At 37.4% G+C, this 19,023-nt stretch overlaps 1 protein-coding gene across 2 annotated transcripts in view; it reads right to left on the bottom strand.

Moving 5' to 3' along the window:
* Positions 1 to 227: 227 nt before the first annotated feature.
* Positions 228 to 19,023, bottom strand: part of jag2.L (jagged 2 L homeolog) — a 57,327-nt gene continuing 38,531 nt past the window's right edge. Inside the window, exons 10-26 of one of the 2 annotated variants that reach the window (XM_018230632.2) lie at positions 18,773 to 18,886; positions 17,679 to 17,728; positions 16,695 to 16,868; positions 10,043 to 10,193; positions 9,608 to 9,772; positions 9,391 to 9,504; positions 9,131 to 9,244; positions 8,745 to 8,858; positions 7,975 to 8,091; positions 7,332 to 7,359; positions 6,210 to 6,295; positions 5,306 to 5,419; positions 5,060 to 5,175; positions 4,736 to 4,975; positions 3,998 to 4,132; positions 2,638 to 2,794; positions 228 to 2,471 (exon numbers count right to left, since the gene is read on the bottom strand). In XM_018230632.2, coding sequence (XP_018086121.1) covers positions 2,032 to 2,471; positions 2,638 to 2,794; positions 3,998 to 4,132; positions 4,736 to 4,975; positions 5,060 to 5,175; positions 5,306 to 5,419; positions 6,210 to 6,295; positions 7,332 to 7,359; positions 7,975 to 8,091; positions 8,745 to 8,858; positions 9,131 to 9,244; positions 9,391 to 9,504; positions 9,608 to 9,772; positions 10,043 to 10,193; positions 16,695 to 16,868; positions 17,679 to 17,728; positions 18,773 to 18,886 — 2,429 coding nt within the window. In that variant the 3' untranslated portion in view covers positions 228 to 2,031. The remainder of the gene's footprint in view (positions 2,472 to 2,637; positions 2,795 to 3,997; positions 4,133 to 4,735; positions 4,976 to 5,059; positions 5,176 to 5,305; positions 5,420 to 6,209; positions 6,296 to 7,331; positions 7,360 to 7,974; positions 8,092 to 8,744; positions 8,859 to 9,130; positions 9,245 to 9,390; positions 9,505 to 9,607; positions 9,773 to 10,042; positions 10,194 to 16,694; positions 16,869 to 17,678; positions 17,729 to 18,772; positions 18,887 to 19,023) is intronic. The other variant, XM_018230633.2, reaches the window with a different exon arrangement.

Raw genomic sequence — 19,023 nt, forward strand, 5'->3', positions numbered from 1 at the left:
CAAACAAAACATTAGTTTAGGAGCTGAACTGACAAGACATTCAAACTGAAAACAAGAGAAAGCAGTAGCTTTTTAGTATCCCTATTCTGGTTTATATACCTCTACACAGCCTGAAATTGGGTAATACAAGTGAGTGAACATTAATTACAAGTGAACTATATTTTTGTTTGTGATCAAAGACATTCAAACTGAACATTCGGAAATAAAGGAGAACAAAAGCCTTATACTTAATATTGTTATAAAATGCTTTAATAAATAGTGTTTTAACATTTTAAGAACATGTCAAACAAAATGCACTAAACAGAATTATCTGCAAAGCAATATTGCCATTTCTGTATAAAATTATTAGTTTCAAGCATTCATGTTCATTGGCCAAAAAGAGGTTTAACTTTTCTTCATTGGTAGCCCAATAGCAAAAGGGTGCTTTAAAAAAAAATTAAACAAAAAAAAAAACAAAAAGCTCGGCCTTTGCTGCTATTATATAGAATATGAAAGAACAAGGAAATATGCTTCAAAACTTGATTTTGAATAACCAATTTTTTGTGAGGTAATTCATTTTGTAAGCTTAAACCCCATATTTTAATTGTTTTAAGTTGGGAGGGAAAAAGCCAGAAACTAAGAAAAATTAAACCAAAAAACAGAGGGGGTAAAAAGGAAAATATTGTTCCCTTCATTAGGTTTGTAGTGTACAGAAAACAAAACACACTGGGTAATAACACAAATAATGAGCAGGTCTGATAGAAAAAGTGGTACGTTAGCCTCCCCCATCTTGCTTGCCCTGACGCACACGGTGAATGGAACTGCCTGTATACTTGGACAAAATGTCATAACTATTTACACACAAACGTTTGGTGTCACAAAGAAAATACAAGACTCCTAACATTGATTATATTAACATCCCTTATTAAATCTGGACATGAAAAAAACAAAAAAAAAAAACCCCATCGGGGTGGGAACATTCTCTATGAAAAGCCAGTCACTAAACTTCCCTTCCGCAACATAAATTAAAAAGGAATGGCATGTCCAGAACAAAAAAAAAAAAACCCTTTTTTTGATAAATCAAATATACAGAGCAATTTATTTAATATATACATATTTACAAAAATATTCATTCACAAATAGAAAATAAACAGTGTCTCTTAAGTGGATTCCCCCCTATTGCTCTGCTTATGACTTTAAGCAGAAAGGGTAGTCTTTGACAGTTGCTATAAAAGTTTTAATCTCAAGGCACTTGTCACATACAGCAATACTGCAATCCTAAAAAAAACAATTAAAAAAAAAAAAAAAAACATAATAAAAGGCCACATTTGAAGTCTGAGACATTTATGTCTCCGGTTAGTCATTCCCATTAAAAATAATTGTAAGGCAAATATAAGTAAAAAAAAAAAAAAAAAATTAAAAAAAACAACAAGTGTATGTGGGCTGGGAATAGACCAATGAACCCATGTCTGGCCGCACTCTGCAATACAATACTTAGCTTCACAGCCTGGGCAGATGGGCAGAAAAAGGGTTTTGTCAGGGGGCGGTGCAGATCTACCTTCGCTAATTTGCCTCAACCAGGAGGCTTTAAACAAAATACCTGCATTAAATTACAAGATTATAAAAAGGAAATACATTCTGTAAACAAATGTACAATGGAGCAACAAACTGAACATGATGATATTGTGGAAATATATAAACTTTTTGTTTCCTCAAAATTCTTCCTTAAGAGGAGCTTGCAAAACTTTCCAAAAATAGCAACTATCAAAGATTTTCGCCCGTCTTTTGCCTTATAGCCACAAAATAATTTATAGAAAGACAACAGGAACAAATAGAAAGAAAAATACATTTCTTACATATTAAAGAAATGAACAAGACTCCAGAATTTAGTCCTAAACCTCCCTGGTCACTGGTTAGCAGTGCTAAACGACACAGGCCCCTCCTATGACAGAAGGAACGAATGCAATGGAGATGAAATTAGCCTCTCTCTCAGGTTCCCATTCCTAGCCAAGGCACAATGTCCCTTCTTATACACACAAGGCTACAGTTCCTTCAGCGGGATGTATTCACATTTTTAACACATCTGTTATCCATTTTGTAGTGACTTGTCCGATGGGGTTGCTTAACAGGGCTGCTCTCTGAGCAGTCAACATCCCCTTTGCTCGTTAAAGTTTTTGGGCATGTCTGAGAGGGACATTTGTCCACTTCTGTCACTTCCTCTCCAATCTCCTCCTCCTTTTCCTCCTCTTCACTGTCATAAGTTCTTTTCTGATGAGAAAGGAAATTTTTGCATTCATAATGAATGTCTTTGTAAGGCGCCCCTATAGGGTTCCATATGGGATTCAAAGGCTCCCTTTGATTATTTGCACTTTCTTCTTCTTGGCTCCTTCTCTCTCGCTCTTTTCTCCTCTTCCGCATCCACCACACACAAATTATTATGCATGTTATCCACACAATACTGGAGACTGTACAGAGTACCGGGATAAGGTAATCTGTAAGGGGGGAAAAAAAAAATACATGAGAAACAAAGTAATAAATACATTTGCAGATTATGTCACAAATTACATTTTTAACAACCAGGAATATGAAGGGTAAGGCTCAGGAACAAACAGTTGAAGCAAGAACAGATGTGCAACAGGAGGAGATTCTAGAACATACCTGGATGAGAACTGCCAACAGCCATTGTTTCCACTTTGACTTCAGTGACAGCCAGCAGTACTGTACTATTTTGCCTTTTTGTAATTGCATTAACAATGGTATTTGCAGCATTTTGAATCAGACTGTTGTCCTTGTCATCTGTCTGTGAGATAAAGGACTGTGGAAAAAAAAAAAGTTAAAACACTGTTAACATTTATACAAATTTATATAAAATTTAAATTTTAAAAAAAAAAAAACGCACTGCTCAGGTCTTATAAAAATTAAATGAAATGCCTATTGGCACATACGGACTTTTCGGCTGCTACTGTAGCCTTTCTCACTTTGAGCAGCCGAAACATCAGTATGTGCCAATAAAAATTTCATTTAATTTTTAGAAGACCCGAGCAGTGCCCTCAGCTTCTTGCGTGACAATAAAGTCAAATGTGCTTAATGGGTTACATAGAAAGAATGAAGAAACTTATGTCATGACTCTTGAAAGCCAGAAACTTAAAGGGATCCTGTCATTGGAAAAGATGTTTTTTTCAAAACGCATCAGTTAATAGGGCTACTCCAGCAGAATTCTGCACTGAAATCCATTTCTCAAAAGAGCAAACAGATTTTTTTATATTCAATTTTGAAATCTGACATGGGGCTAGACATTTTGTCAATTTCCCAGCTGCCCCCAGTCATATGACTTGTGCCTGCACTTTAGGAGAGAAATGCTTTCTGGCAGGCTGCTGTTTTACCTTCTCAATGTAACTGAATGTGTCTCAGTGGGACATGGGTTTTTACTATTGAGTGTTGTTCTTAGATCTACCAGGCAGCTGTTATCTTGTGTTAGGGAGCTGCTATCTGGTTACATTCCCATTGTTCTTTTGTTTGGCTGCTGGGGGAAAAAGGGAGGGGGTGATATCACTCTAACTTGCTGTACAGCAGTAAAGTGTGATTTAAGTTTATCACGGCACAAGTCACATGACTTGGGGCAGCTGGGAAATTGACAATATGTCTAGCCCCATGTCAGATTTCAAAATTGAATATAAAAAAAAATCTGTTTGCTCTTTTGAGAAATGGATTTCAGTGTAGAATTCTGCTGGAGCAGGACTATTAACTGATTCATTTTGAAAAAAAAATTGTTTTCCCATGACAGTATCCCTTTAAACATTTTTGCTTGATTATTACCAATATATGCATGTTCCATGCACTTTTTTCCTAGCTTCTATTGGAATTTTACTGACTTTGCTCAAAAAGGTATTATAAAAAATTAACAAAAAGCATTGTACAAACGATGCGGACCAATTAAGGTCAATCTACTATGAATTGGTAATTATAAGATGCGTTTAGATATGACAATTTACAAGCGTTTACTTTAACATTTACTTACTAATGCAACTTCTATAGCTTTTTCCATGGAATAGGATACGTCACACAAAACAACAAGTTCCCATTCTTTTTTCGATAAAGTCCTGATCGCAGGCAAATATCTGATCTCCGAACAGATATTTTCAACTGTAGTTCCCTTTCAAAAAAAAAAAAAAAAAAAAAAAATTAATGCCATGAGTGATTTAATTATTCTGTGCATTTAAACAAGAACTGCATATATATTACAGGAATGAAGGACAGATTATGTGTTTTTGGGAAAACATCCAAATGAAATAAGCACTGCACATAAGGCATCTCTGTGCGAAGACCTTTAGGCTATTCCAAAGGGGTTGATAGAATATAGTGGTTTGCCTTTGTTCTTACCAATCTTACTAGAAGTAGAACAAAAATATGTATTCCATTGAATATAAATTAACCCATTAATTCATTGTATATAGAAGGAGCACCCTAACTTGTCCAAGCATGATTGCTTTAAACAAAATAAATAAATAAAAAAAAATGGTCACAGCTGGTAAACATGGGTAAGGGCTTTTGTTTAGTATATGTCCAGTGCGGATACGTGAGCTCAAATGAAACCTGTAAAAAGCACACACTGAACAAATCAAGACTAGTGGTACCATCATGGCAGATTTTCCCATCACCAGTTATAAGTAAAAATTAGCACTGTGATTATATTGCCTATGTAGTAGATTACTATATGTTTTCAGCACCTACATAAGAGGGCATTCTTGGGCCTTACCTGTGGAACTTTGTCATTGTTGAAGATTAGAGTTATTCTTGCACAATTATTGTCCAAGTAGTCCGAGCCAGGCAGGCACTTGACTGCTGCTGGTAATGGAGCACTACATTGTCCCCATTCCCTGCAAGGTGGCTGGAAACATTTGAATGGTGCCACTCTGGCTTCACAAACCTGGCCATGAGGGCACTGGGTTTTGTCTTGAGAATATTCCAGCAAACAAGGCTTTGGGCCGCACCATGTCTAAAAGACAAATTTGAGAAATATCTTCTACATGTCATTACATTATGAAGATCCTCATGTTTTGAAACTACAACTTGGACATACCTTGGAACATTCAACAAAACCATCCGAGCAATGGCAGCTATTGCACTCTTCCACCCATTTTCCTCCATGTGGATACTGCATTCCTTTAAGCCAACAGGATCTTCCCAATCCAATGACTTTATTTTGAAAAAAAAAGGAAGAAAGGAGTTTAGGTGGCTTTCAGATCACCAAAAAAATAAAAAGAGGAAAAGAATGCACATTCATAGTGTCTCTCAAGTACTTAGCTCTAGGGAACATAGTAATTACCTTCTTGGCAACGGAGGCCAGCTCTTCCAGATGGGCAGGTGCACCTGTAGCCGTTTATTTCATCTATACAAGTGGCGCCATATGCACAAGGGGAAGACTGGCATTCATCAATGTCTACAAAAGAGAATCAACACAATAATAATGAATGGAATAGGAGCATTCAAAAGGCATTTCAATTCAATATCTGCCTAATTGGCAGTGGATGGAGCTGCTCAGTTTACAGTTCAAGCATGTGTAAGGTACAGGAAAAAAACAGCACTGAAACTTTGAACAGCTTTATATGGGGATTTAACCATTACAGTGAAAAATCTTTATTTAAATTATATGTGATCAAAAGAATGAAACCATAAATGCACGTTTAGTTTTTTGGCTTTGTATAACATGCAGGACAACCCCTTTCATTCAGACAGACTATGAACTTTTATAATTGACTTTGCTTCTAAGTTTAGTTTAAAGGGGAACTCCACACAAACATAATTTAAGCTTTTTAAAAAGGCAACATAATTTCAAGCAACTTTGCAATACATCAATTAAAAAATATGCAGACTTTTCATGATTTTTAATGGTTTGGAACAGTTCCCTAAGCCTAGCCCCGTGCTCTTCTGCCGATGTTTGACTACTTTGCTTAGCTGACCGACTACGGTTACTTTGTATAAGCAGCCAGCTCTCCTTAGCCTGCATCCTCCAAACCCCACAATTCCCTGCACACGTGATTTCAATAAGGAACGGAACATCACAGTGCAATGCATTGTGGGTTATGTAGTTCCTGCATGTTGTCTGTAAGCTGTGGAGATGTTGTTACAATTTGTAAAGCCCCATAAAAAGATATTTTCCAATAATGCTGCTATCACATGTTCAACTGGTTACACAAACAAATGGAATTAGTCTAAATAGGAGTACTTACTGATTCTGCAGTCAGGTCCTGCAAACCCAGGGGCGCATTCACAGCGAAACCAATTCACTCCATCAACACAAATGCCACCATTGTAGCTGCAATATATGGTAGAAAGATCCATTTTAGAGGACTTAAACAAGTTGAAAGAAACAGAAAAGCCATTAGGTGGTGTATTCCAGCAGAACAGTTTTCCGTGCCTTAATGTAAAAGCATGGTTGCTCAGGTCTCAGTATAAATGGTGTACAGTACATACACTATATGGACAAAAGTATCTGGACCGCTGCCTGTCTAACATCTTATTTGGAAAGCAAATTAGCAAAGTAGTAGCCTCTACTAAAAGCAGAAACATTGCTTTTGGGATTTGACTCCTTTTAGTCACAAGAGTATTAAGTATTAGTGTGACTGGGTGATCAGTCCTAGCTCTCAGTTTTCTAATTCATCTGTTTTTGTGTTTGGTAGAGTTGAGGGCATGACTATACGCAGGACGAGAAAGGGTTGATGGCATAACTATGCGCAGCACGAGAAAAGTTTTCCCAGTGCAATTTCAAAAAACATTCAATAGATTCACTTTGTGTCCTTTGGGCATAATCATGCTAAATCAGAAAAACACCTTCCCAAAACAGTCGCCACAAGGACAGAGTTGTCACAAATGGAACAATTAACTGTTTTGCTCGCATTTCACTTCGTTGGCAAGGGCAGCTATAGAAGGGCAAACATTTGGCAAGGATGGAACACACCACCAAGCCCTATACTATGACTTATTTAACTGCCAATGTTTGTTGCAGTCTGCTTAATTATACACCAGAATTGTGTGTGTAGCTTAAGATGCCAAATCTATTAATAAAAAGTGGCGTCTGGATACTTTTTGTCCTATAGTGAATATTTTTAAACACAAGAACCTACCATAAGCACAATATTCATTACACAGCTAAAAAGATCAATGCAAGTATGGCTGTAGCCTGATTTTCCTTAATATGATAGACCAGCCTTCACCTGCTGATAAAGATCAGACACGCCATATGTTCAAAGTTATCCTGCATGTTAATCCAATTTGAATTTAAAAGGTCTTTTTTTAGATGCCTATGTGAATTTAAATTCCGCTTCCTTGGACATTCAGTAATGCACACTTACCATGGATAAGGATTGCAGTCATTGGTATCTGTTAAAGAAACAAAAATGTGTTAAAATACCATCATTTACTATTTTAAAAGCATGACAAATCTGTAGTACTGTCCCTGTATGGAAGATTACCAACTGTAATTGTGCATATTAACATTCTGAGCCAATTACAGTGGATTTGGGGTGATCAGTGGTGCCCCTTGAATAAAAAGTTACCTAGGCAGGGGGAGCGATTATTACCCTGTCCTAATATAGTGGGGTGCTGCATGATATAGTTTTAACTATTGGGTTCTGCAGGCTTTTCTGATCTATACTTTTACATGAACACACTATTAATGTGTGAAAGTATGCACATAGTACCAATTGTGTGCGCGCGGTCACGCAAAAGCACAGTTTAAGGGTAAAGGGTACTTAATCTAAGAGAAATATGGTTGGGAAAATGAAAAGAATCAGTCGACAGTAGCAGCTCAATCTGACAGGCCTTAGCCCCACATACAAAACCTATACACAAAATAATTTTATTAGAAACAAACTTTTTATGCCCTCTGGTTACGTCCCATCCCAAATGAGTCAAACATGTTGACAACTAATGAAAAAGATAGAACACGCAGAATGGACACACCCAATATCCTAAAGGTATTAAAAAATAGCTTACTCTCTGTGCACGTCCGTTTCTCCCAGCCTTCTTTACACATACAAGAAAAGGAATCTCCATTGCCCACACAGGTTCCTCCATTCTCACAGGGGTTTGGAAGACAGCTGCTGTTCTTTGCTGTTTTGCGAAAGAAGTAGTACTTGTAAGTTTAACCACATTTTTTTTAAACAAATGAATTGTGCATTCTGCAATCCAACAGAACCGTAGGCAATATCTAGCCATAAAGAAAAGTCTGTATTTGTGAGATGGTGACACAATTTCTGGCACGAGTTAGAATGAGCACACCGATAAGAAACACACTCATAATGAGAATACCCAATGGGGTAGAAACAATTGTCTAAATGAGCTTCTAGTCTGTGCTCTACTGCTGAAATTCATGTAGACAAAACAATGATCCATAAACAACCACCATGTCTCTGCTAGCTGCAACAGAGCAATTTTATAATTCTTTATTACACAACAAGGACATCAAAATGGAATATGTTACTATAGAAAGCCTGCCTCAACTTTTCCTAAAACATCATAATAAAAAAAAAAAAAAAAAAAAAAAAATCTACAATAAACATGGTTCTGGCATTTACTGAATAATTGCAATTATAATATCTTTTATATTATACAAACAGACTACCCAGAAGGAGCCAAGGAGTGTACGTGTTAACCCAACTACTTTGTGTTAATGGAAACTAAAGTCTAATCACACAGTAACTTCAATTTAGTACAGGTTTTATTTGGCATTCCAGTGCCTTACACGTAGTAGAAAATATTCTCACCAAGGTTACATGTGCTTCCTTCCCAGCCTGGGTGACAAAGGCACCGGAAGGAATCGCCTGTATCATAACAAGTTCCCCCATTACTGCATGTATTGGCATCACACTGATATTCACCTGTTGAGTAGAATAATAAATCAAAACGTGAACTCCATGCTTCAGAGCATTAAAAAAAGTGACTGCTTGCCATGTCATATCAGGCCACATAGCTGGCTTCTAAAGTTGTAATTGATGGCATTATTAAACATGACTTAATAAAGATTAATAATTAACAGTTCATGTTAAGAGCTACGATCACTATCCCCATCACTCAAGTCCGCAACGGACAACTATGTACACGGATTGCAACTGAATAGGAAACATTTCCATACTGTGTGACATTTACTTACGGGAATGACAAGTTTTGCCTTTCCAGCCATTTTTACATTCGCAAGCAAAGTCATTCACCAGATCTATGCACCTGCCATCATTCTGACATGGATTGGGGTTGCAGTCATTATAATCTATAAATGGAAAAAGCACATTTTCAGAATACAAGACACAAAAGACGCTTCCATGGACTGGCATTTAATGTTACAATAAAAGTAGATCATGCTGCAAATATTTGATGCAGTGCAGTAATCCACAGAGGGAACTTGCTCCAACCTACTTATGTCACAAAATTCTCCTCCCCAGCCGTTTGGGCAAAAGCACTTGAAAGAATCAATCTCATCCGTACAAGTCCCTCCATTCTTACAAGGGGTCCCAAGACAGTCATTTATATCTAGAGTAGAGAGAATAGCAGCATGAGAGAGGGAGAGACACAAATGGAAAAAATAGCCTTCATATTACTACTACGCATATGGAAATATTAATTTAATACTTACTCTCATGGCAGTATGCACCCGTAAATCCTCGGTCACAGGAACACGTGAAATTTCCTCCTGGTTGACTAATGCACCGCCCGTGAGGCCCGCAAACATTAGAGGAGATGTAACGGATACCTTCCTGGGTGGCATTAGTAGAAATCGCTATTGTACAGCTGTCTATGACTAAAAATAAAAGTCACATTAGTGACACCGAGACACTCACCATCAGCTGCATAAAAGAGTTGACGGACAAAATGGGCTTCAATCTGAAATAGCATCCAACCACTAACATTTGCATAACTTTATAACAGTCATTTACGGCAAGTCTTTTCCTCCTATAGATAAAGCACAGGGCATAGTAGGGAAAAGCCCATTTTGATTTTCTAAATGTAAACTTCTGAAATGGAGGACTTGCTCTAGCTCAGACACTTCACAAAAGCAATAATCAGTTACCTTTGCAAGAGCTGTTTTTACAGTGGTCTTTGAGATGAGTACAATTCTTCCCATCATAGTCGTCTGAGCAAGCGCAGTAATAATCTCCATCTAGGTTATAGCATTGAGCTTTATTCTGGCAAGGGTTGGGCTCACAGAGATCAAGGGCGAACTTTAAAAAAGTACAAAAATAAACAGGTTTAATAAATGCTGCAAATGAACACGATATTTAAATGCCATACAAAACACAGAGGGAGGGCATTTGAATATTGACTGAACAGTAAACAGATATGGGATTTCTTATCTGGAAACCCAATATCCAGAAATCCTTATCTCACAGAGTTCATGTGAAACAGAAATATTCTCTTTACTTATCTAAACCCCATTTCTCCCAGCAGAGCGCTAAAGTGATATCCTAGGCCTGATGTTGGTGTTCCATTTAAAACAATGCAATAACCCACGAGCTGGCTAAAAACAGATCCTCAACACCTTCAACTGTCATCAGATACTTGGAATTATTGGCAGAGTAAAGCAGAAGCAGGAGAGTGGGAAGAGACTATGAAAGCTGCAGTTTTGTTACATGGATTTGGAGTCTCAGGTTGAACACCCATCTGCGAGAGCTATTAGGACAAAAATGTCCAACTTAAACAAATCTTAAAACATGTAAACCCTTATGCAGTTATATCCTTTTAAGGAAGCCCTTCATCTTAATAGATGGGCTTCAACTTGTCTCGGCTGTATTTATTTAAGCCAGATACACCAGTGTCATAACCTGAAACTGCTTCATTGCTGCACTTTTTCCCTTAAAATACTCAGCTGCCTCTTATCTCCTATACTTACAGCCATGACTTATGTATAGCTGTTGCATCTGTAAAGCTCTGACAGAGCTGCAATAACTTACATTGCTTATATGGACATGCACTCTGTAAATACCATTCATCAAAGATAATACTTTTACATTTTGTCTTTTTAAATAATCCAATTTGAGCTAATCGTGGGATTTAACAGTATAGGACTGCATGCTCAGTTTGAGGGGGCAGGCTTATTAGAGTAACCTATGAATAAATATTTTTTTTCCCTTGGCAAAAACAGGGATAGCAATACATATAAGGATATCAGAAATGACCAACCAGTTCCCACGAATATATTTATATATCCGCATAAAGCCCCAGGAAAATTCAACCTCTAATATTCTTGTATTCATGGTACATTAACATACACTAAGCATAGTTATACAGGTATGTGACCTGTTATCCAGAACTCTCGGGACCTAGGGTTTTCCGGGTAAGGGATCTTTCTGTAATTTGGATCTACGTACCATGAGTCTACAAAAAAATTCATTTAAACATTAAATAAACCCGATAGGCTGGTTTTGCTTCCAATAAGTATTATTTATATATCGTGGTAATAATAATAAAATGTACCTTGTACTTGATCAAAACGAAGAAATAGGACATATTTGAAAATAAAAATTACTTGCTTATAATGCAGTCTATGGGAAATGGCCTTTACGTAATTCAGAGCTTATTGGTTAACAGATTTCCAGAAAACAGATCCCATACCTGTATTTGCAGCGATTATATAGTGCACTACAGGTATCTTTCCCACTATGGAGAACAATTCAGAGAGGCATTCATTGTAAAGGATAGGAGTGCACCTTGCACGCTAACACACATGCAGTCTGGGTTAATATTTCTGGATAATTTGATTGATTTTACCATTCACAGGGATTTTTTTCTTACTGTAAAAGGTTAACTTTTAGCAAACAAGAGGTTATGGGCGTGCTGCACGCATACTTTCCCCCCCTCGCTTGCTATGTTTGCTACCGATCTGCTGGACTTTCTTTGAAGAATTTCCAGATCTGAAAGAATAATTAGCAGAGCTGTCCTGCACTGCAAGCCTGTGATGTAAAGCAGCGCAGACACATGCATGGTTGGCTAGTCACCTAAGTTTTCGGGGAATAGCTCTGGCAGTCCATCTGCTTTTATAAAAGGCAATGTAACTGGCTAGCTAGATACTGGGAATAACCCATATCTCCAGTTTTGCATATAAAAAGAGCAGAACAAGAAAACAAAAGGTGAAATTGATGAACTTGAAAACAAACGCTAATTTCGGACACCACTTAATTATAAACGCAAACTGAGGATCGGAGGTTACTAGATATTGAACTTAAATAAAAAAAAAAAGCTATTTATCTATGCAGGTCTGCGCATTTAAAGGCTTGTCAAAGAGAAAATAGCTTCCCCTCCCATACTCTGCAGATATTACTATTGACTTGGCTGCCTAACAAAATTTCGAGACTTATTTTGGAGGACTGGATTACATCAAGTTGTGGAACAAGGAGTCTGCTTTATAGAAGCGTACTGTAAAGGGCAAATACAGTGAAAATTGCTTCCCTGAATGCACGGAATCCCAGGGGCATAGAAGTGAGAACCAAACAACCATTCTTTTTGATCAGTATTTCAGTCAGGCATTTATTAAGGGGAAATGTTTCATCTTTCTTTATTTTCTCAAGCTTCTACTATGGCTAAGTTTGCAGCTTTGATAAACAGCCATTGTCTTTTTGGTATTCTGCCTTATACCCCATAGGCCTCCTACTGTATTATAATCCCCTTACAACAAACCAAAGAAAGGGAAGGGCTAGCATTCCAGAGGTGTGGTGGGAAGTCATTATGGGTTAACAAGTAAAACAGCAGTAAATGGCACTCTCCATAAGCCTTCTCGTAGGTTATTGCAGCTTAGATATCCCCTATAGTAAACATATATCTAGTATATAAGCTAGTAGTTTCACAATTTTTGTGGACCTCTATAAACTGCATGTGGCTTTAAACACAATCTGGAGTGGCTTTAAGGCACACACCCACACCTTCTAGAGCCTTTACAACACACACCTTCTGGAGCCTTTACAACATACACAGCTTCCAGAGCCTTTACAACACACACAGCTTCCAGAGCCTTTACAACACACACCTTTCAGAGCAGTGATCCCCAACCAGTAGCTTGTGAGTAACCCCTTGGATGTTGCTCCCAGTGGCCTCAAAGCAGGTGCTTATTTTTGAATTCCAGGCTTGGAGGCAAGTTTTGTTGCATAAAAACCAGATGTACTGCCAAACAGAGTCTCCTGTAGGCTGCCAGTCCTCATATATACTACCAATAGCTAACCACAGCCCTTATTTGGCACTACCCAGGAACATTTTTTAATGCTTGTGTTGCTCCCCAACTCTTTTTACAACTGAATGTTGCTCACAGGTGGAAAAGGTTGGTGACCGCTGTTTCAGAGTATTTACAACAGACACACACCTTTCAGAGCCTTTATTATAGACTTTGGCCAGTTCTAGAGATGCACCAACACTAAAATAATACACTACAATAGATCTGAATTTCTATCACATTAAGGGTTCATATTAAGAATCCTGACCTGAATGCTGGATTTGGAGCATCCCTAACAAATACAAACAATCGATCCTAATTCCTGCAGCACTGTGCAAGTGGTGACACCAGGCATGTTGCTCAAGGGTTGGTGAGATTATAATAAGGCAGCATTACCCTTATTACTAATGGATGTGTGTGAGCTTTGTCCTATATATAAAAATACTGGCAATCAGTTCCTTAACTTATAATAGAAGACTTATTGATTTTATAAAGCGAAATGCTGCTTATTTATCGTTCACATGGATGTTTGATTGTGAGGTGATTGGAGCATTACATTGTTTTTTAACTTGGGAATTAAAAGGTCTGAGAAAAGCAGAATGTTCTTCAGAAGTCTCCTATCAGCACCACTCATTTGCTTCCGGCTGAAGCAATAATTTCCCGTAAAAGAACAAGTTTAATAGCTGGTAACAAGGATATAGATTAAGTGGCTGAAACTTCCTGCAATTCTTATGGATTTTCATCAGGCTCCTTGATCTTTCAAAACAAAAATAGTCTGCGCACAAGCAGACAGAAGCACAACAGAGAAGGGATGCTATGCTGGTTTACAATATAGGAATGTATATGTGAGCACACTTTTCAACCACCAGACTATAGACGCGGGAAGGGCGGTCACAAATTATTTTTCCAGTGGACTAACGCCATGTGATTAACCCAGATAAATAGTCACCCTGGTAATCTGGAGTCAGGTACGAGACTGTACACAGCAGTTTCCATGCTCGTCACCTCTGGCTTATTGTTGCGCCAACATTTATTATGGACTCATTTTGGACAAGCTTTGTACATGCATGTGGTAAAGGGGGAACTCCACTTACATTTTCTGCATAATGAAAATTCAATTCTTGGCAAATTCCAATATTCATTGGAGAGCTTCAAAATTATTTGTAAACCCAACTGCAGCTGAAAGCAATTTATTTATTTTGTCCCATTATGCACTGCTGGCACTTGCTCTTGAAATAATGTAGTAAAAAACAGCTTTAATACTCAGATTACCCTCTGCTATACTGTCTATAGAGTCAGAACAAACAATACTGCATGGCTTGTCTTGTGAGCTTGCTGCTGGCCATATTGCCAAACAACTCAATATGATGCATCTGGGGACTGTACTTAATCCAAAACATGAGACATCTCCTGCAACTTAATACATCACAACATGTCTATGTTTCTTAACTATATGTCCCACTGGGTGTCAGGAATTGTAGATTACAACATAGAGGATAAAGCCCGAAATATATCCCAGATATATGATAAAATGTTACCTGAAAATACCCAGGTGTTATCCAAAAATCCCCAAATCAAATCCCCCCGAGCTTAGTGCTTCTGCAAGCTACTGTATGTTACAACACAACACTATAACGCACAGCATTGCTACATAGAAAAGCAGTCAGTTATGAACAGTGCAGCCAAAAGCACACACTTCAACCCAGAGAGAACAATGAGGCCTTTCCCAGCTTTCCCAGAGGCCGTGGCTTAGCAGGAAAAAGCAGAGGAAAATGCACATCCATTATCAGCACTGCCAAGACATCCTGCACTTCCCTAACGATTGCTAAGATAGGTTATTTCCCACTATTTAAATCGCTTTTTAACTGTGATAACAGAGACTGCATTCATGTTGCAAGCCTGAACACTTGCACTTGGCTATGAGCATCGCTTGTTATATTCTGAACTGGCAGAACATCCATACAATCCAGAATCCTTTCTGGAAAGCTACTATTAATTCCACTTCTTTTACAATAAAGGCGTTCTAGGAGATCTGTGAAATAATGAGTCACATATTTGCAAGCGTTTATATACCTGGGGTATTCCAGATAAGGGATATTTCAGTTATTTGGATCTTCATACCTTAAGTCTACTAGAAAATCTTGTAAACATTAATTAAACCCAATAGGCTGGTTTTGCTTCCAATAAGGATTATGTATGGCTATTGTTTATTATTATTATTGAGAAAAGGGAAATCATTTTTAAAAATGTGGCCTATTTGGATAAAATTGAGTCTATAGGAGACAGCCTTCCCGTAGTTCAGAGCTTTCTGAATAACTGATTTCCGGATAACTGATCCCATACCTGTATTTTCCCCTTGCACCACAACTGGCATTTAGAGGGTGTGCTTCCAATTCATTACAATGTATATACGTTAAACTGTAAAATGCCATTTGCAGCTTTTAATGAACAGCAAATGTTTAACATTATTGGGGGAATGTAATAAAAGTCGCTAATGGAAAAACTATTCGTAATGTGAAAAAGTTATGCCTTTGCGCAAAAATTTTCGCTTTGTGCGAATTTAATATAGCTTTTGCGAGCCCGAAAATTGTTTAGCGACCACTTCTGACAGTGGAAGACCATTTGCAAACTTTATAGTTTGCACCGATAATGTTATTAAACTTCTTATTGAAAAAGTCATTATGTTTGCTCCAAAAGATAACAACACCTTCAATCACTTCTTAAAGGAATTGTTCAGTGTAAAAATAAAAACTGGGTAAATAGGCTGTGCAAAATAAAAAATGTTTCTAATATAGTTAGTTAGCCAAAAATGTAATGTATAAAGGCTGGAGTGATTTGATGTATAACATGTCAGTCTGAACTACTTCCTGCTTTTCAGCTCTCTTGGTTTACACTGACTGGTTACCCTGGCTACCAGGCACTAACCAATCAGAGACTTGAGGGGGGGCCACATGGGTCATATCTGTTGCTTTGGAATCTGAGCTGAATGCTGAGGATCAATTACAAACTCACTGAACAGAAATGTACCATGTGGCCCCCCCTTCAAGTCGCTGACTAACTCAGAGTTATAGAGCTGAAAAGCAGGAAGCTGGATTCTGGCTGTTTTATTAGATATCTGTCCACTCCAGCCTTTATATATTACATTTTTGGCTAACTAACTATATTAGAAATTTTTTTTATTTTGCACAGCCTGTTTACACAGTTATTATTTTCACACTGAACTATTTAAGAGTGCGCAATTAAAATTCGCAATGCGCAATTACAGTTTAAGGAACAATATTGCATTGCGAGATGTGGATTTTCAGTCTGATTGGTGCGAATTGTTTTGCTCCTTGCGACTTTAGTTACATTCCCCTGTAAATGTTTAAAGCCACTTTGACACTAATGTACAAATTTGCTAATTCACACAAGGCATCAGATAGCTGGTACATCAATGTGTTATGCTATAGCCTTTGATTGCTCTAATTTAAACATTTCCCAGCCCATCAGAGTACAGCAAATAACTTTTCAAAACAGTCCTCACCTCACATAGGGTTCCAGAATATCCTGGGGGACAATGACAGCGGAAAGTGTTGACACGATCCTCACACGTTCCTCCATTCTGACAAGGCTTGCTTGCACACTTATTCATCTCTCTCTCACAATTCTTGCCAATGAAACCACGAGGGCAAATGCAGCGATACCCATTTACCTTATCCTAAAGCAGAAAGATTTACATCTAAGGATGGGTTTGCTAATTAAACGGAACTTACAGAAAGAAGGCAGTGGCTGCTTAGTTAATACAATGCCCCCCCCCATGTATATAAAATATAATTTAACTAGTAATACAACAACACATTTTTACCTGCCCCTTCCTATAAAAGAATGTAAGATATACATTGGTAAGTGTGCAAGTCTTATGAGGTTATGTAATAAATACAAATGTAATCACCTATAGCAACCAATAAGAAGGTGGCATTCATTGGTCACTTTTTTTTTTTTAAAAGCAAACATTTTATTGGCCGCTGGGTATGATCTGTGTCTTTTCATTACATATGGAGTGGATTAATATTTTTGTAATTACATTGTGAAAAGCAACACTCAATTATCAATAAACTAGTTTACCTATTTCCCCTTTTTTTATTCTCAGACTTTACAGAATAACCTTTTGTTCCTTACACTTCCTCTTTTCTATAGTAGGATTCCTGTGATTCATGTGAATTCCTTACAGAGGGCAATAATCTGCAATGTACAATCCAAGTTTACAGCCATTCTTTGTTCTACCAACCTGTTTTAGCATGTAAACCCATACTAAAACCCAAGGGATCTTATTTTAACGGATATGCTAAAATCAGATGTATAAGGATCGGGTCATACATTCTGAAGCCTGTATGGTATTCACTAACTGCATCGATATCAGTCGCTTTCATGCAGAAGTAATGACGGAATAACACCACTGTATAATTATAATTTTGGATTAATTATCAGCATATTACAAAAAAGCAATGGATACATATAAAAAGCTTACCTTACATATGCCCCCATTTAGACACTGTCCATGGCAGTCATCACTCTTTTCTACAAATTAAATAGACAAATTAAGTATAGGAAAAAAAAGAAAAAAAAAAAAGTAATACCATCAATAGATTATCTAGGCAAGGGAGTTTAAGAAGAGTGGTATATACATAGGGACGACATTCTGGAATATTGCATGCATTCTGAAAGCGCATTGCATTGGTTATTTTAGATATTCTCTCAAATCCTCAATAACCCAAACAAAAAACAAAGATTTATTCATTAATGTTATTGCTGTGGTTTTGAAAAATATTGCCAGGAGAGAGATTGAAAGACCCGTTTCAGATGTACTGTCATAATCACACCTGGGTTCTAAGTTTTTGTTTTTTTTTTTAAGCAGATTTCTGTGCTTTTTTTGTACAGGTATGGGACCTGCTATCCAGAATGCTCAGGACCTGGGTTTTTCCTGATAACGGATCTTTACGTACTTTGGATCTTCATATCTTAAGTCTACTAAAAAAAATCATGTAAATATTAAATAAACCCAATAGGCTGGTTTTGCTTCCAACAAGGGTTAATTATACCTTAGCTTGGATCTAAGGTACTTTTTTATTATTACAGAGAAAAAGGAAATTTTTAAAAATGTGGATTATTTGGTAAAATGAAGTCAATGGAGATGGTCTTTCCATTATTTAAAGTTTTCTGGATAACGGGTTTCCAGATCCCATACCTGAACCAACTAAAAGTGCCTAGTGAAAGCTAATATTGATATTGAGCTGGCCATGCATTGGCACATTTCATTTGCCGATTTGAACCAGCAGAAAAGGTGTCCATATCAGGTACAGATCATCTTATCAGGCAACTTTGCTAAACATGTGGCTATTTAAGTATATGGCCAGTTGCAGACTAGAGCAGATCTCTCTAGTCAATTATACTCCACATTAGAATGAGAAGGCGGAGCGTTTGAAATCCATGGTTTTATGTGCTAGAAAATCTGTGAAACAAACCCAGATCCCAGGTATGACCGGACTCAAATAATAGTTTTCTGTACACAATTGTTTTCTTTTGAGTGGAAATGCTATTTGAAATGGACCATTATATACTAACTGATGTGACAATTTAGTCCTGTCCATCCAGGAAGGCAGTGACAGAAATATCGACCAATCAGATTTCTGCAAGAATAAGCATTAAGACAGGGTTTCCCCTCACATTCATTAGCATCTGTGAAACAAGACAAAAAACAAACAAAAAGAGGAAATAAAAACACATGCCAAAGATGCCCAAACACCAAGCAGAATACATTGAAACTTCAAGTAACCCAAAGATGGTCAACCAGCTGGTCACTGCCTGTAACCAAA

This window comes from Xenopus laevis, chromosome 8L (assembly GCF_017654675.1).
Source record: "Xenopus laevis strain J_2021 chromosome 8L, Xenopus_laevis_v10.1, whole genome shotgun sequence".
NCBI classification, from domain to species: Eukaryota; Metazoa; Chordata; class Amphibia; order Anura; family Pipidae; genus Xenopus; species Xenopus laevis.